At 37.4% G+C, this 27,592-nt stretch overlaps 1 protein-coding gene across 1 annotated transcript in view; it reads left to right on the top strand.

The window, feature by feature from the left end:
- The window catches only part of LOC149074632 (kinesin-like protein KIF28), a 51,283-nt gene that overhangs the window by 18,167 nt on the left and 5,524 nt on the right, over positions 1-27,592 (top strand). The window contains exons 9-21 of the mRNA XM_089246374.1: positions 64-124; positions 1,735-1,890; positions 4,575-4,705; positions 5,154-5,317; positions 6,948-7,082; positions 7,356-7,507; positions 10,332-10,480; positions 10,584-10,718; positions 10,837-10,920; positions 11,040-11,102; positions 23,426-23,572; positions 23,717-23,842; positions 24,892-25,068. Coding sequence (XP_089102500.1) covers positions 64-124; positions 1,735-1,890; positions 4,575-4,705; positions 5,154-5,317; positions 6,948-7,082; positions 7,356-7,507; positions 10,332-10,480; positions 10,584-10,718; positions 10,837-10,920; positions 11,040-11,102; positions 23,426-23,572; positions 23,717-23,842; positions 24,892-25,068 — 1,680 coding nt within the window. The remainder of the gene's footprint in view (positions 1-63; positions 125-1,734; positions 1,891-4,574; positions 4,706-5,153; positions 5,318-6,947; positions 7,083-7,355; positions 7,508-10,331; positions 10,481-10,583; positions 10,719-10,836; positions 10,921-11,039; positions 11,103-23,425; positions 23,573-23,716; positions 23,843-24,891; positions 25,069-27,592) is intronic.

Raw genomic sequence — 27,592 nt, forward strand, 5'->3', positions numbered from 1 at the left:
CGATTTTTTGACATACTAAATTGAACAAATAGAAACTATTAAGGTTTTTCTTTTTTTATTCAGATTGCATGTATTAGTCCTGCTGACATAAACTTTGAAGAGACTTTGTCAACTCTTCGATATGGTAAGAAAATCGCACATTTGAAATAGCTTTTTGTTATGAGCTTATACCAGAGCATAAGTTAATACTAGAAAGGCCGGACTATACGTTATACCTATAAGGCCCAACGGCAGTTTACCACAATATATTTAATCACAATATAAATTTTTACAATAAAATATAACAAGCATTGTCTCAAATGGTTAATTTTTTAATTTGAAAAAATTACCTTTTCTTAAAAATACAAGGTGTTTATAAAATAACTCTCAACTTCATATTAAAATATAGAGGACAACTGTTAACAAGATTTACCGTGAAAAAAATTAAACACCCACATAGATATACACTTGCATCACATTGTACATTGATCTATTTTAATGATGGGTACCTTTTTACATGTGTATCACGGTCTTTTCTATTCAGACTATTTAGTTGTTCGTGCACGCTATGAATAACATAATATTATGTTACACCATAACATAAGAGGAAAATTCACATTGAGGGAAAACTAGTGGACTAATGAAATTTCATTCTACAAATTAATTTAAAAAGATACAAATTGAAGATCAACAATTTTAAAAATACATCTTTGTCTTTCTTTTCAATATTTACCTTTATAATAATCATTTTTCATCACATTGATGCAATGTGATGAAAAATGATTATTGAAAAAATGATTCAGAATGTCAGAAAATTATTCAGAAAAGTCACTCTCGGAATCGCTAATTTCTCTTTCGGGTGAATGTAGCAGAAAATCGTAATCTTCATTGTCAGAGATTGTATCGTAAGTCTCCTCAGCCTCAGATTCATTGTCCAAAATACTGTTACGAAAATTATGTAAATAATCGATAACGCATTTTTTTGTAAACCCCTCGAAATACCGCCAAGTTGGAACGTTTAGCGACAGCTCCGATAGAACGACGTCATGATGCCAAACCAGAAATCTGAAGAGTTCACTCGAATCTTCAAGATTATTCTAGAAAAATGTCATTGCCTATAAATATGTGGCTCCGCTTTTCTGGAACTGAAGCAGTTGTTGAAACTTGAGTCGGAAGACGAGACATTATTTATAGGTGGCGTGAAGATCTCAGCTTTCTGTAAATAGCTGTTTCTGTGAATAAATCTGTGACGTCTTGCATTCTGTTTCATCCTCTGCTCATTTCAAGGACTTGGGAGAGAAATTATCCGGAACAATTTGGTGTCAGAAGTGGGATTATTCAAGAACTTGGATGTTAAAGACCAGAGGGATGAACATGGACGAGATGCGAGAACAGCTGAGCCAGCTGATGTCTGTGATGGGCCAGATTAAATCAGGCGTCGAGAACACACACACACAAGATCCAGTCAACAAATTCAGCTATGAAAGATGATGTCACCAACTCTATTGCCACTATCAACTCCTCCATCGCTGATGTCAAAGAGGATGTCGCCGCCGTTAAGCAAGACATCACCTCCGCCTTTCATATTCACTAGAAAAAATAATGAATAAAAATACTGATATATATATATGCATATCAGTATTATATATATATATATTAAAAATATATATATAACAGTCAAAATGAATGCTCTGGACGTTCTAGTGTTTAACTGTTTATATTTTGATGAATAAAATGAACTTTTGTTTTCTGTAGCTGATAGAACAAAACAAATCAAGACAGTGGCTACAATAAATGAAGATCCAACAGAAAAACTTATCAGGGAACTAAGAGAAGAAAACGAAAAGCTTCGAGGGATGATGGAACGAGGGGTTATGGACGTACCTATCAAACCAGGGATGACCGATGACGGTTAGTTATTACGCATTCTATACAGAGATAAAAACATTTATTATGCATCAAGGTGAATATGGATATGGTCTGACCACATTTGATGGAAGGATCAACATTTAAAATTGAAGGGAAAATTATTCTTCAACAAAATCTCGTCAAAGGCACCGCTTCAATCTGAGGATATTGATGTGGACCTACATAGCAATCAGTAGAAATAAGAACATAAGTGACTATTTGCACACATATTTCGTGCTTTGAAAGCGTCGCAGATTTATGACGAGTGGGGCAAGAGTCGGCGGGTAAATGAGAGCAAAGGAAAGGAACCCGCGGATAAATCAGGGTTAGGTTAGAATGAACCACGTGAAAATGATAGTTACGAAAGGGCTTTATCCTCTTCGCTCCAGAGTTACACATATGTGTGCCTCATTTTTAACGGTTTTAAATGGTTCTTGATGATTAATTTCTCAAGACCCGAGGTACAGATATGTGTTCCTAACTCAAACGGTCCTAGTGAAGATATCGAAGCACCCGAATGCCGCAAAAAAATGATAAGATGCTCGTCTTTTACTATGAAGGTTACTGTCAAGGTCCATGGTTTCGAATCTCGCCGAAGAACATAAAAAAAACTTCTTTACCTACCGAGCCTAAGATGATCACCGGTAGGTGGTGCCATCATTTCTCACCCAACTCCACTGGTTAGAAATTGCTGTATGGAGATATGTGACCGGAGTTGGTGTGCGGTAAAGATATAGACCCAAATTTAAATAATGTATATAGTTAGTTTGTTAAACATTTTTTTATGAGATACAACTAACACAAATCAATCAAAAAAAATTAAGTCAGTTTTGGCTCAGGTGTGAAGAGGATATGACTATTACGGCCAAGACGAGAGCCCAGAATAAATGAAGGCTAGAATAAAGAACCCGCCGATATGACTATTAGGGAGAGACGAGGAACGCGCGAGTATATGACTATTATGGTAAGAAAACAAATAAACTTTCTCAGCACTGATTTTTTTTTCAAAGATATTTCAGTGATTTCAGGGTATATTTTGGCTGCTGATTCCAAATCTGGCATTGGTTTTTTTCATACTGACTAGTTTTTGAGAAAATTTGAAAATTAAATTTCAATAGTAATACCATAAGCAGCATACAAACCAAATTGAAACTGTGTATTATAAATGTGTAAAGTAAATCATTGGAAAAGATATTTCAGTGATTTTGGAAGTATTTTGTGAAGCTGATTTTGAATCTAGCAATGGTTTTACGAAATTGGCTCTAGTTTTTGGAATAATGCATACTCTCACCAATGTGATTTGTATGATGCTTATGCACTACCATTAGGGAATATAGTTTTCACTTTATCTCAAAACTAGAGCCAAACTGGCAAAACCAATGCCGGATTCAAAATTAGCGCTCTAAAATTACTCTAAAATCCCTTAAATATCTTTCCAATGATTTACCGTCTCTATTTATAACTCACAGTTTAAATGGGATTTTATGCTGTTTATGTATTATCATTGAATTTAATTTCTCGAAAACTATAGCCAATTTGACAAAACCAATGTCAGTTTCAGAATCAGCAGCCCAAATATACCCTAAAACCATTAAAATTTCCTTAAGGACACAAATTTTTTTAGCAGTGTAATAGACCCCTAGCTAAACCCATGTTGCTCTAAAAAAAAACAACACAAGTTTCTTATATTTTTCAAATGAAGACATTGTATATTTTGAGCTCGTTTCGGCAGTGATACTTTTAAACAAGTCCTAAGCATTTACATGTGATCTGCTCATGAAGTTTATATACTTACGAACAAAATGGCTCGAAGGTACACACGTCTCCTATTTCTTGACAAGAATTATTAATTAATTAAATATTTCAGGTTCTTAATGGAGATACTATAGTGGTAAATGTTTACTCTTGGAGGGGGGGGGGAACTCTCGAGCCCATGGGGCAGATAGAAGTTTACAGTTAAAGAGAGGCTCCACTGTAATTTGGGGAATATCATACAAACCAAAATTTTTCCACATGATATTGAAATTTCATCACAACAAAAGTCAATTATTTAACATTTCAAATTTTTATCACTGAATTTTCAAATATAATTACATTTTTCTATGCAGTTAAATTTTTAAATGTAATGGTATTGTAATTTTAATTTTGATGACCTTTCTGCAATGACAAAAAATAATTATTTTCAGTAAACTGCGTGTACACATTTGTTCATGATTCTTATTTCACGTATAAGACAAAAACCTACATACAAGCTCGCGTGGCACATGTACAGTGAAGAATCGACGGCTCGATGAATTGATTCTGCGATAAATTGACGTCACGGCGAAATGACACGGTGGCAAACTTGTACAGCTACGAATTGGAGCTGCGACAAATTTGTACCGCGATGAATTGACACTGCGACAAACTTGTACCACGACGAATTTGTACCACGGCAAATATAGGCGTGACGAGTAGAAAGCGATAAGTTGAGTACTACAAATTCACCGGCTACGCATTCAATCACATCTCATTCATAGATATTTATTTCTTTGAGGCGTTTCTGAATGCCAAGTTTCGCAACAAAAGGACGCGTACTGCTTGGTCGTTGGTATTTTTTCGTAACGAGAATGTATATTAGTAGATAATTAAGTAGATGCAAATGGAATAAAAATATTATTTATCTCCCACTGTTATTTTACTTCCAGAAATAGTCAAGTGGCGAAGCAAATGGGAAGAAGAGATGAAAGCTGCTATGGCACAAAACGAAAGAGAAATGCAGCAAATCAAACAAACCTACGAAGAAAAACTCAGACTCGCTAAGAGAGAACAGAAATTGGTACTATTCCAAAAACTATTCTTAGACAGTCGTTTCTTTTTAAATCTAAATATTTAAATTATTTAAATCATCAAAATTATATCGATTATTTTTTTTCACAATTCTATTACATCAATTAAAGGTGGTCAATTTCTGTATACGTATCAGAATATACATGGGAATGGTGAAGTGTATTTACGCTCACTGCTTGGCATGACATCGACAATATTCGCACGTTACTATGGGTCTCACCCGAAAAGAGAAAATAAGATTTTCTCCCGATTCGTCTCGTCCCGTTTCCTTCTTGTCTCAAAGTGAAGAATAAGAAATGGAATATTTCACTTTTGGTGATTTCTTGCAGCAGTGTGCTAAAATACACTCAACTCAGAGAACACAGAACTAGAATCTTGGTCTTTCACCTATTATTTGTTTTTATGCTTAGACATTGTTTAAAACACGATTTTAATAGGACTCAGACAGAGCTAAAGTAGAGGAAGAGAAAAAGAAGCATCCTCATCTAGCAAATCTCAATTTCGATCCTCAATTGTCTGGGAAAATTACCTATATCTTGAAGGAAGGTGCCAATACCGTTGGGAAAGGTGATTCAGCAGACATTTGGTTGTTAGGACCCAGGTTCGTAAATCATTGTGCTTTTAACATTCCATCAGCCAATCAATGTTCAATGTATGTCTATAATTATGCATCTTAGTACATTAAAAGGAACGCCGATTTAATCTAATTTGCTGAATTATTTATCATATTATAATTTTTTTTCAAAGAAAAGTTTGACTTTCATCTAGTAAATTTCAAATCAATACTCTTGACAGTATAAATAATTAAAATTTCACGCTATGACGATCAACTCATCTATATTTCGTCAATTATTACTCTCCGGCTTTATTGATAACTGGCTCACATATTTGTATTACATCATGGGTACCGTCAACCATGCTCAGGAGTCAGTTCTCATGGAAAAATGTTTACACTCTTCTTGTACATGTACAGGCTTTAGGGTAGAATATCGTTCGAAGGTTTCAACAACTGGCTGCTGCGAGGATGAATTTTTTGGAAAGAGAGAAAATTCAACTGCCTTTGCGGGGAATCGAACCAACGCACTAGACTACAACGAATCTCTCAATCTTTCCTTGGAGCTCGTGTGTACTGAAAGATTGAGAGATTTGTTGCCTTTTCAGTCTAGTGGTCTAAGTCTTTCACCCGAAAAGTGAAAGGACGTGGGTTCGTTTCCAAAACTTCATCTTCGCAGCAGCCAGTTGTTAAAAACCATCGTATGGTAGTGGAGAGTGACGTCATGCTCGTCAACCTCGTGTGCGTGAAATCATCTGTCAAGGCTTCCATCTTCTCAGTTCTAGTTTCACTTTCATAATCACTTCCAACATGCTCTGTAGTATCCTATTCATCATACTTAACCCTAGATTCATAAACATTCGTCTCACAGACCGCGCAAAATACGTAAACACTTGTAAAGAGTGCACTTATGCTAATGGAGTTACAGTGAGTAGGTCGTCCCACACACGAATGTTTATGAATAATGTTGCGATTGTAAAACGGGTGCAAATTGCAGAAACGGTGAAAAATTGCAGAATTTCTGGGTGAAACTTCTTCCGCTGATCAAACACAACCCTATGGATCTCAGAAAAAAAATTGTGCCTTCTGCGATTATAAAAAACGTCGAATTACAAGGTTCTGTTGTACCCAATGTAAAAAATTCATGTGTATGGATTGCCGCGGTTTATTATGTGTCGGCTGCTCAGAATAACTATTGTGTTCATTTTCATTTCAGAAAATTAATGATTAACAAACAACTTTTCAGATTTAAAGTATTTTTTATTGCTTCTTGTATTCTATAAAACAAAAATTATCAATATCATATGTTCGTCTGAGAAACGAATGTTTATGAATAGTGTATCTCCCATGCATGTTTATGAATCTAGGGTTAAATATACAGAATCCATTCTGTGTGCATGTATGCTTTATTCAGAACATTCGTTTGTATCACTTGTGCATCTGCGACATGTTTTCTGCAGCTGACATTTTCTCGAGAACGTAACTGATATCATCTCATAATGAATGATATTAATACATGAACCCTACAGGACTTACCTGACCGAAAAGCATGTACCTAACCTGCTCAGAGGTGCAGTTCTGCGGTTGTTGATAGCTGAACAGGTTTGATCAGGGTGACGTAATAACTGAAATTTTAAATACGTGTACTACCCATGTTCTTAAATTTATTTCTTCCTAGTATCCAAGACAATCATGCGATAATCCATGTAGATGACCAAGGGCGGATAATTATTGAGAAAGGTAGTCCCGAGGCAAAAATTTTGCTGAATGGAGACCCAGTTACGAGTCAATCGGTTCTTAATCACAACGATAGGTAAGAAACATGTCTGTTTAATCTTTTCGCGATAATGCTATTGATTTCTCTTTGAGCACAGCAGTTTTTAATAAATGAAGTCGCTTCTAGTTGGTTTAAGTAATGAAATTGGTGAGTTACTGAATGTCGAAAGGTGGTGTCCTAACTGGAAAGGTCGGGTACGATCCTTCATTTAAAAAATCTTTGTTTCACTTCTATGTTCTTGTCAAATAGTTATTCGCACGGTAAACAGAAGTAATTGCAGTCATATATATTATAAAATATTTGTAATAGGCTGATGTTTGGGACCACTCAACTGTATGTATTCAAAGACGGTGATGATGAGGTACGAAGAAAAGGTAGATACCCAGAAATAACTTATGAATTGGCTCAAGAAGAAATAGCTGCCAAAGCTGGTATTGATTTGACTGGCGACGATTCTAGAGGTAAGTATATAAGCTTTACACAAAAACCAGGTTTCAGTATGAAATTATTTTCGATGTTCGGAAGACAGATCAATGTTCACTCTGTTCACCATTAAAATCACAATACCAAGAATGAAATGTTATATAGTTATACAAATTGAGGGAGTTGTCTTACGTGTGTGGGGTGAATATGCAGGGTGGGCAAAAAGTCTGTAAAAACTTTAAAAATTCATAAAAACTGGAAAAATAAAAACGGTTTGCAGGGTTAGCATCGGTAGGTCACGGGAATTTTTTAAAGACAGAAAAACCCTGCAAAACAGCCGATAGGTGGCGCTGACGTACACAAGTGAAAGAAAAGATACGCAAATAACGAACATAATGCCTCCAAATTGTTTATTACAGCAGTATGTGCTCCACATGACCACCACCGCAGGGGATAACACATTGAAGGCGCGTCACAAATCCAGCAGCATCAGAGTGCAGCAGGTCCGCATACACGGTTTACAACTGGTGAACTGATTGTGGATTAGGAGCGCAAGTTCCTATCACAGTCTCATTTGCATATTTCCACCGAAGTCGCTTTTACCAGCACCACCTATCAACTGTTTTTTTTTTTTTTTCTGTCTTAAGAAAATTCCCGTGACATAGCGATGCTAACCCTGCAACTGTTTTTTATTTCGGTTAGTTTTCCGGTTTTTATTCATTTTGAAAGTTCCTACGGGCTTTTTGCCCACCCTGGTAAAATGGTAAATTGTGAAATTCACAATTCGTCGGTGTAAAAAAGCCTAATCTAATCCATTTTTTTCTGCCATTGAGACTTCAGAAGTCGGGTAAACTTTTTTTTGGGTTTATGGTGCAATGCTTCGTTTTCGTCGACGTATCAGAGTCGTGGCGTTCGGTCTTGCTTTTTTCTCAAACGCAGTTATGGTCAGATATCATGTGATAAAAGTAATTTGAAACTGCCTTCGCGAGAAAACACCATTTCGACCATACTTGTTGAATAATGAGAACGATAATAATGTAAATATTTTATAACGGACATCTCTGGTACTCCTTAATACAATGCCAGCTAAATTTTATATAAATTTAGTAAGGGTGGACGTTTAAGTATTACGTCAACAAACTTTTAGCCATTTCTCACCCTCCTCCCTCATTCTTGTCAGCAAAATTCTGACCCCCCCCCCTCCTCCCTGTCAGCAAAATTTCGTCAGCTCTGCCCCTACCTCCTTACGCATATTGGTGGAATCAGAGACGTACGCGGAGGGAGGGGGGGGTGGCTCGTGGCCCCCCCCCAGACGATCAAATATTTATTTTTTCAATGCAAAAAATATTTAAAAAAAATTAAAATTTCGAAAGAAAGTATCTTTATATGTTATTATAATTACAGTCGAATCCCGTTATAACGAACGCCAAGGGACCGGAGGAATTACTTCGTTATAACGAAATTTCGTTATAAAGGAATTTCAGGTTACCTAGCATTGTTTCTATGTAAACTTATTTGGGAGATTATAAAAGTGTTCGTTAAAACGAGATTTTCGCGATAACGGTATTCGTTAAAACGGGATTCGACTGTAATTTCTGTTAGTTTCAATGCTATTTGAAGGCTAAGAACTCATAATATCTTTTTAAGAAATTCATTGCGACCCATCATCTAAGAAATCCTCTACATGGTAAACCCTTGGCTCCGACCAAATGTGGCCCTGGGGGTTGCGATGTGGCCTGTACCCCTGCAACCTTATTTTGTAAAAATGAACTAAGCAGTACATTTACAGATCGCTTAAGTGGCACGCGACACAGTTCCAGAACACTTAAGCGATCCACACGGCACCTTTAGAGATCCCTTGGGTAACATGCGTCACAGTTTTAGAGCACTCATGCGGCCCCCAGTGCCGTTCTACATCACTCAACTTACCCGCGGCACAATCCCAGATTACTTAAGTCATGCGCGACATAATCACGGATCATTGGTATGACGCGCAATCGGCCCGCGACACATTTCCAGATCACCTGGATCCGCGGAACCTATAGAGATCACTAAAGTGGCTCTGTAGGGGACTTATCAATAGAGAGAATGTTAGTTCAGGAAGCCATAAACTAGCGAAAGGTTTTGCTCGTTTTGGACGCACCGAGTAAGATGCCATTAAGAATATTTCATATTTTTATAAAGGGTGGTTGATGACGTATAAGCATCATTCACACCCCTTCCCCTCGTCATCAAAAGTCAGCAAATCGGAACCCCCCCCCCCCAATCGATGCTGACGTAATACTTGAATGACCCTTAAGGTGTTCTGCCAGAAACCATTTCTCCATCCAGCAAGTCCATCCAGTTCACATGTTGCTCGCCTTACTGTACACAGCTTGAGGTAACTTGATACGTTACTCTGACCTGTCACGTCTTTGATTTCGTTGTTAACACGAATTTCAATTTTAATCACATTATAATAATATGATTGAGGCAATTCCAAGAAACCGCGTTTTCCCTAATGTAAGTTTCTCAGGTGTTCGGCATGGTGATGGAGTTGGATCCTGGTGGCCGGACGGCGTTGATATATATCAATTATATAAACTGATCCAACTTTAGTCTCTTGAAGAAGTTGGATGAATATCCTGAATGTCGGCACAGTGACTTCTTTTTTTGCATTTATTAAGAAAAATGTCACTGTAGCTCTTTAGTGGGAGATTGCAAAGTTCAGCAAATAATCTCGAACCAATAAATGTCAATACATACGGTACGTAGCCTATATATTATCCTCGGAAATATATCCTCGATATTTCACTCTTCAAATTTGCTTCATCGTTATTTCCGGAATCAACATCATTAATAAACCCGTACTGTTTTTTCCAGAGACAGCTTTATTGAACAAAGACTTGTTAGAAGTACTTCCAGGAGTAGAAGTAGCAAATTCAATAAGCGAAGAACTAGACAAGAAAGTCAAATTTGAAATTATGCTAGTATCTCCTCAGATGGTAGGAAAGATGGCTGGAAGAACAGAGGTATAGAATTTATTTCGAAATTTCTAATAGGAAATAGAGAATATCGAATAAACGGTCCCTTGTTTTTGTAAATATGTAATTCCATAATTTCATTATCTTCAAGGTGTATATAAAAATGAAAAATTTGGAAACAAGACAGGAATATGAGTGGCCGAAGGAGAAATTCCTAAATCGCCTCTACGTAATGAAGGAAATGTACCAAAATTATGAAGCTGATGATGATTGGGACCTCCCAACTGTGAATAAGTTTTTATTACATTACATAATACATATGCTAAAGATCGAGTTTTATACTGGTGAAAACACAATTAGTGGTTTGTGGTCAGTATGCAATGTAAGTGTTCATTTATTTGCAGGAAAGAGACCCATTCCTCGAAGATCCAGATACAGAAATTCGTATTGGAACAGTACAAGTCTTTCTTCAATCACTGGCGTATCGAGTAGGTATATTCATTGCCAGAAATTTCAAGCTTATCATCACTTGTAAATATACTGTTGAAAACATTCGGTTTTTCAATAGTTTTTCCAGTATCTTCAATAAATTTCCAACTGTTTGCAGGTAGAACTTAAGGAACAGCTAGAGATTGTGGATTACAAGGGAAGTGAAGTCGGCCTCATTAATGTAAGTAGTGTATATAATGAGTTATATATACTTTATATACTTTGCTGTGGTGGTCGAGTGGTTATAGTGACGGACTCGCGATGCGAGGATCCGGGTTCGAACCCCACAGTGGTGGTCGGCTGAAGTTGGTTTTCTGTGGTTCCCAACTTCAAGGCGCAAATGCGAGCCGATCTCCCCGTTAAAAAGTCTCGCCACAGAGAGCAACAGTCCTACAACGGTAAATCATTCAACCATAACACTTCACGCATATTTAGAAAAACTGGGGGCAGATGACAGCACTACACATAACAAGCATTACACAGAAACAAACTTTACGTCAGGTTGCACTACACGTACACGCACATTCCCGCATGTACCGATTCGTTGGGGGGTTTCGCGGGGGGGTGTGGGCGGGGCACATGTGTGGTGTAGTAGTAGTAGTAGGTAGGGCCTCCAAAAAATGGCTCGGGGATCCATGATGTTCTTAAGTCAGCCACCTCGTTGGGCAATTTGCCTGTTGTGGCGTTGTATTTGTATTTGTATGTATATATTTTCAAATAGATCATGCGTACAGACAGATAAGTAATATCGACTTGAAAATGAAGAAAGGTATCACACGCCATTTAATCCATGAACTAAATCATTTCAAGTGAAGGTCAACTCGGTAAACTGAATAACAGCTTTACCAAAATGTTTTTGATTTGAAATGCTTAATTCAAGCACATTCAGAAAAGTGTCTTACTTTCGGTTGCTTGAGTCACTTTTTCAAGTTTCTGTGCCATCATTGCAAGTTTAAAACTTTTAAATAAATTAATAAATATATACTATACAAGGAATTTAAATATAGTACCATAAAATCAAATGTATTTTTATTACCAATCTACACACTTGTCAAAAATAATACCTACAGTTTATCGATTTTTCAAATTTCTTAACCTTTTCACCGGAATTGGCGAAATATCTCGCCATCTTAAAATCCTATTATTTTAGCATTAGCAATATACATTTTAAAGCTGATACCGATACCTTTTTAAACTGATTTCTCAATGAAATACATTTGTCAATTCGCCTTTACATGGCACCTGTTAAAATCAGAAGAAAGGCTACTTCATAAAAAATTGACAATTTACAAGAGGGGTTCAGTGATTTCTGCTATGCCAGTTAAAGGGTTAAACGGGACCAACATACGCGGTATATTATCCTCATTAAATAAGAAATATTGTTGTTTATAAAGACCAAAGTTCTGACGGCTTTCACGACTGGAGTTGATGATACTATGAAATATATTTCTGGCCTTTTAGGTATTGACCGAATCACTCTCGTTGCTCACGTTTCGCCCAATATTTTATTTTATATGTACCATATTACCATTTAATTTATTTATCATGAACATAAGCGGATACAGGCTTCTTGAACGGGAGGGGTTCGGTTGCCCCACCGCCCCCTCTGTATCCTTCTATGGGATACACACATGTGTACAAGTGGGACATGTAAAGTTCTCGCTCGAGAAATACGACAGCATTAAAGAGGTCCTTGAATTACTCTTAAATGAGGTAATAAAGCACTCATCTCCTCAGGTGACACCGATCTTCACGAACTTGAGGAGGGATGTCTCAGGAGCTGTTGCGTCTTCCCCATGAGATTCGTCTGTTCACCTGAACTTGCGGAGAGTGGGTTAGGTGACTCCAAGTAGGAGTTACTGACGCGTTTTAACGCGAAGTGTTTAATCTTCGGCATTGTGAGCACCGTATTGCAGGACTAAGTTTGGAAATAGTTTTAGCGCGATGGGCATTCAGTACTCTCGCAAAGTGTGATGAAAATAGTCATGCAAGGAGTTACGCTGTGAAGGGAGAAATATTAATTCTGTTGCGTTTTTTGGGTAGGCAAGTGTTTGTACATTTTGGTCCAACCTTGGTGATGTGAATATTGCTACACCTCCCGACGGACAGTGAGAAATAAAGAAATATCTAGTTTATGAGCCTGGTTGGACTCAGATCGTGTTTCGGATATTGGGGTGCCCTGGAAAAACTGGGATCCCAACGCGAAGTCTATTTTAGCGCGAGTTGACTCGGACCTACGTGGCTCACGTTTCAGTTTGGTGTGAGTTACACAGGTGAATAAGGTGAATAATAGTTTAGCTGTGTCACCATTGTGCGAGTAGCACTGGTGATTTTGGATTTGCGTTTTTGCACCAACGCAAGTAGCATTCTTTTACACGTAATTTGGATAATTTTTCTAATTGGAAGTATGCCTGTAGGTTCACGGTTGGCCAGTAATTTGCGGCCAAGGTACTTAAGGTAGTTTATTTATTTATACACTATATTACCATGTAGGCCCCTTGTACCATGTTGTCATCCTGTAGGCAACGTAAGCGCCCTCGGAAAACTCAATGTGATATTACATATGTATACAATTTTTTTTACGGTGTTGACATATCTAAACATAAGCTAATATTCCAATCACAGCCTTTTATGGAACGAAAAATGTAATGTAATTTCAATTTTGCTATACACAATTGGTTTTCACGAAAACTGCGGCAGTTTCGATACGGTCTCCCTTTTTTTTTAATATGAGGGCAATATTGTTGCACCAAATAAACCTCAAAGAACCTAGAATGGAATACAAGTCAATATGACACAGTTTTAAATAATTTATCATTTTTATTTTTCTTCTTACGTTCAACAGAGATGACAGTATACAATTATCAGAAACATCACATTTCTATATCGACAGAATTCTCTGTGGCGCAATCGGCACCTTAAAATCATCGAATGATCTCCGTTCCGGAGACATTATTGAATCTAACACACCTAAACAATCTGAACTAATTCGGAAACAAACATCACTCGGAGACATTCTCATTAAAGTAAAAATCCATCCCACGTTGAACTATTCACCTGGAGAAATCTTAGCCTGGAATTTAATCGTCAGGATGAAAGATTAACAAAAGAACTGGACTCTCAAGGCCAATCATCTCTAATCACATAATCACTCGCAGAGACGTCCAGCCAGTTCCAACAAGAAATGTTATCCTAATATATGCTTCCCCAATTCTCCAAAAGATATAAAAATAGGGTAGTACAAAAAAACTTTAAACTAGACCATATATTCCTAACCTTGTCCGCTGCTATGATTGCCAACGATTCGGACATTGACGACTGGCGTGTCGTTGGTAGAAAGCCTACCTACGCGAAATACGATGAAAAACATACGGGGTGAAATTGTCCGAAATGGAATGAGGAGAAAAACATTAAAAAAAATTAATTAAAAGGAGCTTAATAACATCTCTTACATTGAAGTATGCCGTTGTATGATAACTACCCAACCGCTAATAGCTGGTAAATCATTTTCCACTGCAGTAGCAGATTAACACCATAAGAGTATCTATATCAACACAGACAAAATCACCAAACAATATAACCATTCCCACATCCAACCAAGTATGCAATAGTTGTGGCTGCTGTTGCTCCACTGTTCCGAGTTCTGCGGGACACAATCAGCATTTTCTCTGGTACTAGACCGTCAGTTATAAAACTTGTCAAATCTAAGGAAACAAAATTTAAAACCGGATACCACAAAAAGCTGTACAAAGAGCTCCTGAAAATCCCGCAGTTAAAACACTGACACTGATTGATGACACTTCGATTGGTGACGTGGAGCTAGACAACCTGTCTGATTCTGATTCTATTCGTCGAAAACTCAACAGAAATAAATTCTGGGACCTTAAGCGTCAACTCCTATTTAAAATTCAGGTTATGGCCAACATAATCCAATAGACATTCGTGGTCTTAGATCCAATTATTAAGATCTCACGGATTTGATCAACCTATATTATACCGATTGCGTGCCCCCCCCCCCCCCTGGAAAATTTTACGAAGCCCTCGGAGACATGGAGCATCAGGCGAGATTCCCTGTTCCGCATTAACTACAATGACGGGAGTAGAGCTTGCACTGTGTAGCTTGCTGGTTTTACATCACGTGTAGTCGCGCGTTTTAACGTTACGAATGGACCTGTAAGCCATCGCAGTACAAATCTCTGCGGTCCCAAGAATTACCACCTTTTCCATTTATTTGCCACCAAATTATGCTATCTTACAGAGAAATATTGAAGAAAATACAGAAATATAACCCCAACTGCCTCCACAATTTTTTCCTGGAGAATATAATATGTAGTTCTAATATGACGATATGACTGAACGGCTCTTAAAACAAGATGAACCTCGTCATCATGAATGATGACAGTTTCACTCATTTCCATGGCATAAACAATAGTTTCACTGCAATAGATTGGCAAAAGTGATGGTAAACATAACGATCAAACTGATGCTGGTCGGTTGATCTGGACCTACAAGTCGTTAAGTGCCTTCACTAACGCCACAACATTCCTGAAGATTCTCCTCGTGGCTGCCCGATGGCATTCTCGAAGTCTGGTAAATATTACCAGCTACCAAATAGCTACAGACCAAACGCATTTACCAGCTATTTATGTAAACTCATGGAGCGCATGACCAACTATCGCCTAATACACTATCATGATATAGAAAATATTCACAATGTGATTTTGTGTCATTTAATAATCATTTGCTAATTGATCAATTAACAAATGACACAAAATCAACGCCCCCCCCCCCATTCCATTGCCCTCCCACATTTTCATTTTGAAAAAAAAAATTAAGAATATTCAAAGGGGCCAAGCTGGACATATGACGTCACTAACAACGGAAGGCAACAACTATGACGTCAAAACTGATAATAAAAGTACTGAAGTGAAGGAAACAATTCTGACCGCTCTTTCATTCTGACCACGTTTTTCGTTGGGACAGAACGTGCTTTTCCACCTTGATAACAGCACCCATGAGTGCCGAAACATATGTCGGTGTGCTATAAAATGTCATTTGCCCTCATCACGTTGTGAATATTTTCTATAGTTTTGGGCAAAGAGATTCTGTTGATTAACACTACCATGAGTTTAATAATATCTTATCTAAGCATCGGATTGGCTTTATAAGGTTTAGGTGCACAACATGTAACCTGTTACGCCTTGAATAAGATAAGCATTAGTAAAGAGAGAGCATATGATAGCTATATTTTTGGCCATAGAAAAGTTCTACGACCGTGTTCGGTGGTACGGAATTCCTTCCGATCTCTACAATAGCGGCTTGCGGAGCGATTTGCCCATTTTCATTAGGAACTTTTTCGCTCGCCGCATCTTCCAAGAACGGATCGCAAACACATCCTCAGCTCTCCATATTAAAGAGCAGATTGTACTTCGAGGTAGCATTTTAAGTGCTGCGCTTTTTATTCTAAGACTCAGCGGCGTGTCAAGTCATTTCCCGCTATTTGTCAATAGTACACTTTATGTGTATGATCTACTTATATCATACCAATCACACAGTGAATAAGAGGTCGGCCGTGAGACAGTTGCAAACAGCACTGCACAAAATAAGCAGATGGGTGCACAATAATGGTGTCTCCTCCTCCGTTAATAAAACTGTGACTGTACAATTTTTTCGGCGTTGAGGTCTCCATAATGATTCTGTGCTGTTCATAAATAATATTCAAATACTAATAATAAACAACGTGAAATTCCTCGGCCTTACATTCGATAGAAAAAGCTAACATTTAAGCCTCACATTCCACAAGTAAAAGCTCGTTGTATGAAGATGACTAACCTCTTCCAAGTCATCTCTTCGATGTCATGGGGGCACACCGCAAGTCTGCCTCCATCTATGTAAAATTGTGTTAATATATAATTGGTGAAAGAAAAAATTTGCCCATAAAAAAAAGATGTCAACATGTATGTAAGGGGACATTTGCCTCCCCCCTTCAATAGAAGGATCTAGGGTAGAGAGAAATGTAGGCATGTGTGGTGCTTCCAATGAATTTTTTGCATCAGTTTTTAGTAGAGGTGATATCCAAAGTACTGATGTATCATGGGGGTGATAGAGAATTCAACAATATGCAGGTGGAAGAAAGTGGAAGTCCTAGAACTTCCAAAAAATGTATGTGCAAGTAAAGCACCAGGACTAGATGATATTTATCCTAGGGTCTTTTTTAGGGAATGTGCGAATAAACTGTTGGTCCAATGGCACAGACTTACAGAAGTAGTGTTACTGAGGGTATCGATCCAGAGGATTGGAAGCTCGCTAATGCAGTTTCGGTATTTAAAGAGTACAGTAGAGAAATTGTGTCGAATTATCGTCTAGTGGGATTGACAAGCTCCCTCTCGAAAATTTTGGAAATTATTATCAAAAGGCAATTGGTGAAAAGGATAGATGAAAATAATGTGATGTCAGAAAACCAGCATAGGTTCAGAAAAGGGAAGTCATGTGTAACCGCCCCTCTTTGATCACGTGAATAAGGCTTTGGGAGATGGCAAAAACGTTAACATAGTTTATCTTGATTTCCAGAAGGCATTCGATTGCATCCAACTTAGTGAACCCTTAAAGCGTTTACACGAGCTTGTGATTCGAGGCAACCTGTTGAATTGGATAGTATTGTGGTTGAGAGATAGGCCACAACGGGTTGTGGTGAACGGAAGATTTTCTGATTGCACAGGTGTCAAAAGTGGAGCCCCTCAAGTAAGTGTCCTTGGTCCCATAACTTTTTAAATTTTTACCGACAAATTTGATCAGTGTATCGATGGGATTTGGTGGAGAATTCACAGATGACGTAAAGCTAATGAAAGTATAGTCGGGAATCCAAGCGATAGGGAGATGCTCCAGGTGAACTTCAATATGATTGCAGCATGGGCAAATAAATGGAGCACTTTTAGTGTTTATGAGCGTATGGTCGCTCATTTTGGTTCGAACAACCCACGTTTCACTTACGAGTGGAATGGTATCACTATCCTGGATGTAACTAGAGTCACCGAGTTGGGGTTTTCATTGACGAGTGCCTTAGGTTTTCTGAACGTTGTTCAGCAGGGGTCAAAAAAGCGAATAAAATGTTCGGCTTCATTCTTGAAAAAGTACCCAATAGTATAAAAAAGGGAAATTTTTGTAAAGTAAATAATGTATGCGTGTAATTCAAATGCGAATGCCCAGCACTGTCAACGGAGGCTCTGTTTGATTGTTCCCGTCGCAGTGCGGGCTATGTGTGTATTCTGTGTGTATATATATTGCATGTTCTGTAAGGGGAAGAGCGAGCAGAACACACTGCTCAGCGCTGTGGACGGAGGCTTTGTTTCTTCGTTTCCCGTCACAGTCGAGGCGCTGTATATATGTAATTTGTATGCATTGTGTATTTAGACCATTCTCAAATCTCTCCCACTTCAATATGCCAGCTTCTTTTTCTTCTTTCTTGTCCACAAGTATTTTCCACCCTTCTTTTGAAATCCCAGGCTGCGGTCTCCGGCCCTTAGTGCCACTGAGCGCACGTGCAATTTTTCTCCCTAGTCATTGGATTCAGTCATCCATTTTTGTCAAATGGCTTGTACGTTGCATCGAGTTGATGGCTGTCTTCATGGGGAGAACGACGCGAGTAATTCGAAACTTGCGAGCACGGGGCAAGGGGAGCCACCACTATAAATCTTTGCTAACTTTTCCGACACAACCCTGCCTCTTTTGAGGTAACGGAAGTAAGGTGCTTTGCATCAGTCCGGGGCTGTGAGCGGTACTATCTATCTATCTATCTATCTTGAAAAAGTATCTACGCATTCTGCTAATGTGATTCTTCCGCTTTTCCGAGCCTTAGTTCGTTCTCCACTGGAGTAGCTTTTGGAGACCGTGCCTACAGAAGAACATGGTCTTGGTTGAAGGGGGATGCAGAGAAGAGCTACACATGCTCTTGTTTGTACACAAGGCCTGATCAATGAAGACATGTTTCTTGTATATACTTACATTGGAGGAACGCGGGTGTTGGGAATATGATCGAAGTGTTCAAAATTTTCAATGGGATGAATAGGATGGACCATGAGATTTCAATACACCATGAATCTACTGCTTCGACAAGGGGGCACCAGTATCATTTAGTAAGGGACAGTTCCAGGTTGTGGTGTCGCAGGGAACTTTTCTCTAATAGGGTTGTTAATAAATGGCATAGCTTACCTCGGGGTCGTGAATTCTAATACAATTGATACGTTTAAAAAGAATTACGATAGGCATATCGGGATAAATCGAGACACTATCCGTACTTTGGTAAGACAACCATAATCTTTTTTACGGGCAGTGTACTATATATAATTTATTATTTCATTGTATTTTTTGGTGATATATGCTTTTATATTTGGTATTTTGTATATATTTGACATCAATATTTTTTATGGGCATAGTTATTTCAGCCATCTCGTTGGGCAATTTGCTTATTGTGGCCTTTGCATTTGTATTAACAGTTGGCTACTCATCGCCTCTCGCGCTTCTTAGCGATATCTATAAAAAATTCCCTCACTCTCTTTACACACACTTTTATAAAGAACATAATAGCGCTCTCCTTTTTTTTTCTTTTTCTCTCCTTGTTCTATGTTGTACCTGGTCGTTTGTTGTTTGAATGACTTCTAGGGTTGAGGATTTTAAATTAGTTCTTGGTCTCTATTGGCGTTCATAATAGTAATATTTTAATTTTTTGAGTTATCCATAATAATTGCGCCGGATATTTCTATTCATATTTGTCAATGGTAGGTCTACTGTCACTAATCTCCTGAGTCTTAATGCCTGTATTATCGACGCCATACATAACAAGCGACAACTTGATGTAATATATACTGATTTTTCAAAAGCTTTTGATCATATCGATCATGGAATTCTTATCAGCAAAATTAGTAAAATCGGTTTTAACTCTGACTTAGTAAATTGGTTCATTTCCTACTTATCCAACAGAATGTTGTATGTTTCCTATAAATCCAATTTAAGCCAAGGTTTTGTTGCTAGTTCTGGTGTCCCTCAGAGATCTGTGCTAGGCCCGTTGTTATTTATCATTTTTATCAATGATCTATCCGCACTTTTCAAAAATTGTCTACTCTTTGCTGATGATTTGAAGATTTTTAAAAGTATTGATTTTAAAAGTTATTAAAAGTATGGTTATGACAACCATATTTTTATGGGCATCTTTTTATCAGCCACCTCGTTGGGCATTTTGTCTGTTGTGGCGTTGTATTTGTATTTGATGTATGTTATAGCCTTCAAAATGAGTTGTCTTTGCTTCACGAATGGTGTTTACTTAATAGACTTAATCTCAATATTGATAAATGTTTTGTTCTTTCATTCACTCACAAAAAGAATCCAATCTTTTTTACGTATAACATTAATAATAGCCAATTGCTTAGAAGAACCTCTGCGACCGATTTGGGAGTTATTTATAGTACCAATTTTACCTTTGCTGATCACATTAAAATCTTTGCTGTGTGTCATATAAAAAACTTGGTTGGCTTAAAAGAATGTCGAGCGATTTCAAGGATAGCAATACGTTAATATCAATTTTTAATACGCTTATAAGGTCTAAACTTGAATATGCTTCAATTATCTGGAACACATTTCACGCTCGCCATATTATGAGTCTTGAAATTATTCAAAACAATTTTCTAAGGTATTTATATTTTAAAAAACATGGTCTTTATAACAACATTCTATCTGCCACTCATCTACGAAACAGTTTCAATGTCAATAGCTTACAAAAACGCAGAGAGTGCTTGCTCGTTATTTTTTTCAAGAAACTGTTGACTAACCAAATTGATTGCACACCCATTCTTAACGAAATCTGTTTCAATATTAAGTGTCACAATACAAGATCTAATTGTTTATTTGCCGTCAAATCATATAATACTAATATTTGTAATTACTGTGCTGTAAACAGATTTTCCGAATTTTATAATGCGCTTCCTCAACATCTGGATATTTTTCATTCGTCTGTTACCGACTTTAAAAGATTTTTGCTGTGATTGCGTTGTATATATCTTTCGCCAATCCGCCAATCGACTGCTTTTACAAGGGGACACCAGTATCGATTGGTGAGGGACAATGCAAGGTTATGGTGTCGCAGGGAATTTTTCTCTAATAGGGTTGTTAATAAATGGAATAGCTTACCTCCGGAGGTAGTAAATTGTAACACAATTGACACGTTTAAAAAGAAATACGATAAACATGTTGGGGTAAATCGAGAAGCTATCCATTCTTAGAATAAGACAACCATAAGTATTCTTTATGGGCATTGTATAATATTTTATCATGTGTATATATTGTTTATAATTTGTGTTAATTGCATTTTTAATTGGGTTGCTGTATTTTTTAAATATATGACATCCATATTTTTATGGGCATCTTTTTATCAGCCACCTCGTTGGGCATTTTGCCTGTTGTGGCGTTGTATTTGTATTTGTATAGAATTTTTGTATTTTGCGTAATTTTTGTTACTTTTTATTTGTCTTTTGTGTACTTTATCATGTCGTTTTTTCTATTCTGCGCAAATTTATATTTTTACTGCAAGCTGTAATTAGGTTTAAACCTATAGCTTTGTATTGTAAATAAATAAATAAATATTCAAAGGAGTAGAATCGGTGGTTATTTTTTACACAAGTTTTTGAATACGTCACCTTCGGATCCTTTCCTTGTCAATGCATTACAAACACTGTGTCTACGACATTTCCCATTAATCCATTTATTTATCCCATTTTTCAAAAATTTTATGAAATTTTACTGGGTACCGGGTCATGTTGCTACCGTGCAATGAAAAGGTAAACGCCGCTCCTCGAAAAACCTGTATCATTGACAATATCCTCTTGGTTACTTCCAGAGACCACTTTTCAATTATACTAGAAGTGTTGAATAGATGTGATAGGATCACTGAGCCAGACAAATAATAAATTACGTGCTGTCAAGCCCCTAATTGGTCACTGGCATTCGAGCTGCAGGGCAAATTGGGAAGAAGTGCTGCTTTTCCAGTTTCATATAGAACACACACACACACACACAGCCGTCTTAAACATTCATACCTTCTATTACGAGAAAACCAACCTGAGCGCCCACATTGTCAGTCTATTAACAATGTGGCTTATGTTTCTATTTGTTTAAATCATCGGCATCATTTTACGACCGCTTTTGGTCAAAGTCACCGTTCATTTGAAGACATTTTATGTGATCAATGTGATGTATCTCGCATTTTTCAATTCATCCATGCTATTCGTTTAAATCAGAAATTATGATTTTCAATCATTTGTTTTATTTATCATTGATTTTATGTCATACATCATTGTTTTTATATTATTCATTTCATTTTTACTATACGCATTTATGTACTAGACATTTTATTGTTTTTACCTGGTCATATTGACTTGGTGCAGCATGGTAATTGCACCACAAAAAAAAATTAAAATCCAATTCAGTTGCTTTACTCTAACTGCACGTCAGTCGTGGTCAAGATAAGGATGTAAATTCAATCATTTTTCCACAAAACCGTCTCGTCCACGGTGTAGAGTATCATAATAAGGAGCACAATAAAAGTTGTAAAAGTCCATATTGTCATTAATGTTGATAATGTCTACATTATAATCGTGCAAAATAAATCGCCAAATTATCAATTTAAAGAATACTTTACAATAGTTTACAACAGTGGTTATCAACCGGTGTTCCGTGGAGCCATTGGGGCTTCGTGTGAACTATCCAATGGGCTCCGCGGCAGTTCGAGGAAATTATTTTAAAAAAACCAGTAAATTTGCAAAAAAATAATAAATATTTTTGAATAATAAAAATAAATCAATGAATAAATAAAAAATAGACCTACGGAAATTATACACCGCCGCATAGGGCTCTGCGTGTCAAAAAAGGCTGAGATCCGCTGGTTTACAGAAAATACACCCAGAATCGAGATATATTTTAATTATGTGCTATAAAAACTCACTGACTGCTTCAAAATTATACGCTTTTTTTGCTCTTTATCTTCAAAAAAGATAAATACCAATGTACTCGTGCTTCAGTAGCGTCGAAGTCGGGGGTGCTATGGATACTCAAGCACCCACGAAAATTTATAGAACAGGTCCAAGGGCACCCCCCCCCTCCCATTCTCCCTCAGAATTGATTCAGAAATCAAAATTTTCTACATGAAACTCAAGACGGGCACCCACAGGTTCGAAACACTTCCGACGTTCCTGTCGTCAATGGAATTGATGGGGCATAACTTTCAAAATTATTGAGATTTTCAATACAAATGCAAGGCTACAACAGAAAAAATGCCCAACGAGGGGGGGGGGCTTAGAAAAAAGATGTTCATAACAAATATGGATGCCATATTTCTAAAGTATATTGAATATATTGAAACTGGGAGGACTAAAATTAACTAAGATAATAGAATTTATAAGATCTATGAATATATCACCCAGGCCAAAATTTCTAATAAACAGCTTTACTATAACGCAGGTGGAGATTGTACCTTGCTCATCTGATGGTGAAGAATATACTGAATTTGATGATAAATTTGTAGATAAACCAGATGATTTGATTGGGCAGGATTTACAGTTCTACGTGAAGATAAATGATTGCAGAGGAATTCCTTCGAGGTTTACGGTAAGTTAATCAAAATCTATTGATATAAATTACAGATTGCATTTTCATCTCGGCAATATGTTCGTAATCTCGAATTTTATTGATTCACGCTTCGAACTTTGATTTGAAAAATATTGAGATTCAACATCATTTTGGTATTTCCAGGATGTCAATTGCAAATACAGAATTTATCTGGATAAAAGTGACACCACCACAGATACTGTTTCGGATACTTCCAACCCTGATTTCTGTCATAAAAAGATGTTCTCTTTTCATCCTGTAACGAAAGAAGTATGCATTTTCCGTATTTTGATCGTATTGTAACTGTGCAATATGTGTACAAGTGATGTCATGTGAACGTGTAGCGATTCAGATTTCTTCATTCTGTTTTTAATGTTAATTTCTTTTCAATTATTTCTTATTCCTTTTTTTCAAATGTAAATAACTGGATACATAATACAGTAAAATCTGTCTTCAACGGAATCGCAAGGGACCGAGATTTTTTTCCGTTCAACACAAGTTTCCGCTTAATAAAGGTAAAATTGTCATAATGTGTGAAATTAGGTTTTCACAGCATCTGTAAAAAACTTCATCCTACACTGATCTTCTGAATTGACGACATTTAAATTCTTTTTGACTTTCTCTAAAATTTTCAATGAGGGTGCCAATACCTATCGTGCCAAATTTAGTTTTTACATTGTCGTCTATGTTTGTGTAATCTTCAATACCAGGGCCAGAACTAGGATTTTTTTGGGGGAGGAGAGGGTAACATTATTTTGCTGGCCCTACCACTGTAAAATTCGATGATTTTATAATGGTCTTTTTGTTCCCACCTATAAACTTCCGCCCCCTCCCAAAATTTTGCCACCCGGGCAGCTGCTTCCTTCTTCTCCCTGCTCAGCACTGCGATCACGGAAAGCAGCTTTCATACAATTTTGTAAGTCTTGCATATCATTTGTAAATCCAGTTCTTGTACAGATTTCTCAAGTAGAAAAGCCTGCTTCTCCGAAAAATTTTGTGACAATTTCAGAAAATTTTCACTGCTTCACCACATGTGGCTTATCGAAACCACAGCATGAAGTACGATAATGAATTGGTCGGGAAATACTCGAAGTGTTTGTGTGAAATTTTCCATCACAAGAGGGTGCAATTTTCCCTTCTGTTTCCGCGTTAGACAGATTCCGTTTAATTCAGGTTTTTAAATGCGTATTTGGAAATGTTTTAGAATCACGGGAGTAAGATTTTTTTCCGTGGAAGACAGGTTTTTTTTTCTGCTTAGTACAGATTCCGTTAAAGACAAGTTTTACTATACATTACGTTGTTGTTTCTCTTTTCAAAAGCTATTAAAGTACCTATTAGAAGGATTCGTAGTGATTCAAGTTTGGGGGAAACAAAAGCCAAGGAAATCTGCAATGGCTAAAGCCAAAGGGAAAAGTACGAAACAAATGATTCAAGCTGACCATCAACTTAGTCAAACAATGGGGAAGCTCATGGATGGTTTCAAGATCAATGGAAGAGTAAATAATTTCGATATTACGATGGATTTTTTTAAATCATGAAATGAAATATTCTGAAATTCATCTCATTTTATTTTGATCATGGGTAGACGCAGTTAGTAAATGCATAAATAAAATTACTTAAACATTGATCAATGAAAGCATTCCAACGTGAAAAACATCAAAATTTTAATTGATAATCAGTGATTTGCATAAACTAGAAATGTATAAAAACATTTATGAATAGTATGAAAAATCAAGTAAATAGACAATCAGCATTCACTCATCCACGTGATTATAGAATTGGTATTACCAATATTGTTTATATACTTAGAATTTTCATTTGATAATTGAGATTATTGGCGCGTAAAGATGAGTTAAGAAATATTAAAATTAAGATTAATTAATTAATTAATTAAGATAATATTTAAAGATCCTCCACTTGCCTTTCTTTGAAAACTGGGCGCAATCAAGTTCAAGTGGAAACTTAATGTCAAATCCACACCTTCTCGTGATGCAGCTTATATGTAACGCTAGCTGTTACACGCAGCTTCCCTCGCGTGGATTTGGTAATCTGAAATTGCTCGGCGATGATTTCCTCCATATAACACTTGAACCTCTCATGACACCCTTGGGGGTTGAATTTACAGAAATCCCGTCTTAGACTCTCTATATTTTAAAATACAATACTGATCAAATTTCATATTTATAGCTTCAGCGATTTCGGATCAGCCAATGATTGTTCCATATAATATTTGAACCCCCCCCCCTCACGACCACTTTAGAGAGGTCGAATTTCGAAAAACCATTTCTTAGGTAGTCTTTATACCATGAAATCATGCAATAAAACTACTAACCATATTTGATATTTATAGCTTCAGTGGTTTTGATTCGGCATTATTCCTAAATATAACCTTTGAATCCCCTTAGGGGTTGGATTTCGAAAAACCCCTTCTTAGTGAATCTTTACGGCAAGAAGTGAAACGGCTGACGAAATATCATGTTATGCGCAAGTACTCGATGTATAAGAAGGCTGTCGAGTACTTGCGCAGTGCTCGAACTATCGATCAAGTATAAGAAAGCATCTCTTTGAACCATACCATAGATATTTGAAGTACCCATAACACGACTTAAACGCGTCAGCACTGTGTGTGTGTGTGACGAATATAGTTATTTATTTTTATTTACAACAAGAACCAAAAACACGTTTGAGTCGATGATGTCACGTACCGAAAAAATAGTGTGTGTCCCGAAAAGAGAGAGAAACCTTTTTATTATTTATTTTCATAAGCCAGACCCGTGCTGCCATCTTTCAGCTTAATCGACTGACTTAATCGCTTTCTCCGCAATACTTCCCCACCAGTAACTTCAGTCACGATTGATATCAATCGAGAAATTGAACTTTCCTCCCACTACGAGTTGTAGTTTCGGTGGTCATCGTCACTAGTTGAAGGTTTTCTGGTACCAGCACGTCTTTTTGCAGCAAAAATGCTGGATCCAGTCGATCTATGGACACCGTTTCATGTTTGCCCTGTATTAGGAGCACGAAGTATTTGGGCGTCCACTGCATCACCTGAAACGAGCCATCATAGGTGCACTGGAGTGGAAGCATCGCGCTATCCCAGCGTATAAACACGTAAGTCGATGTCTTTATTGCCAGATTAATGGATACCTTCAGTATATTGTAGGTAGTAGTAGGAACGGCGCAATATTACGCATGGTGTTGGCTAGTTGTGTTGCAAATGTTAGTGGCCCCGCTGGTGGCTCGGTACCCGGGACTAAGGACACCGCTGGACACTGCAGTGTAGTACCATAGAGCAGTTCGGCGCATGTGGCTTTGAGTTCGGGTCGATCGGTTGTTCTGTGTATAGAGCGGGGGTCATGGTCGCTTTCGGGTCGATAGGTTGAACGGAGGCGAAGAAGAAGAATTGTTAAGACATCCACCCATCGGTCGGTGAGTTGGCATTTCAGAACTACTTTTAGTGGCCGATGGAAGTTTTCGACTACACCATTGCCTTCAGAATGGAATGATTCGTTGGAAGTTTTTGTATCCCTATAGCAGCTGCGCCATTCTAAGTAGTATGGATAGCTGCTCGATTCACCCCAACATGTTTATCGTATTTCTTTTTAAACGTGTCAACTGTGTAAAACTGAGAGCTGACCTGAGTGGGATTCGAAATCTCAACCGTCGATGTTAGAACCACATACGTTAACCGCTACACCAATTATGGTTCAAGTAGAATATACGATGCAATAGAATATTCTACTGCCCTTGCGGGGAAGGATGTGGGGACTTGGAGCAGCACTTCCTAGAGATAGAAAGCATCCGCACGGGTTGTCAAGTTCATCTGTAACGCCATTAAGACTATCTAGCAAGTTTGCCGCATGTTATTTCGTTTCTTCTTATTTTTGCGTGGAATCTTCCTGATTGACTCTCAAATACCGCATGGTGATTGGATGTGGGGCATAGAAATCACCAATTCTGAGCCTGATCATTTCTTGTCTGCCCAACGATGATACGATACTAGCACGAGTAGGGAATTTT

The sequence above is a fragment of the Pholcus phalangioides genome, unplaced genomic scaffold (genome assembly GCF_987345545.1).
Source record: "Pholcus phalangioides strain wild (caught in Gottingen) unplaced genomic scaffold, Ppha-v1.0 ptg000017l_1, whole genome shotgun sequence".
NCBI classification, from domain to species: domain Eukaryota; kingdom Metazoa; phylum Arthropoda; class Arachnida; order Araneae; family Pholcidae; genus Pholcus; species Pholcus phalangioides.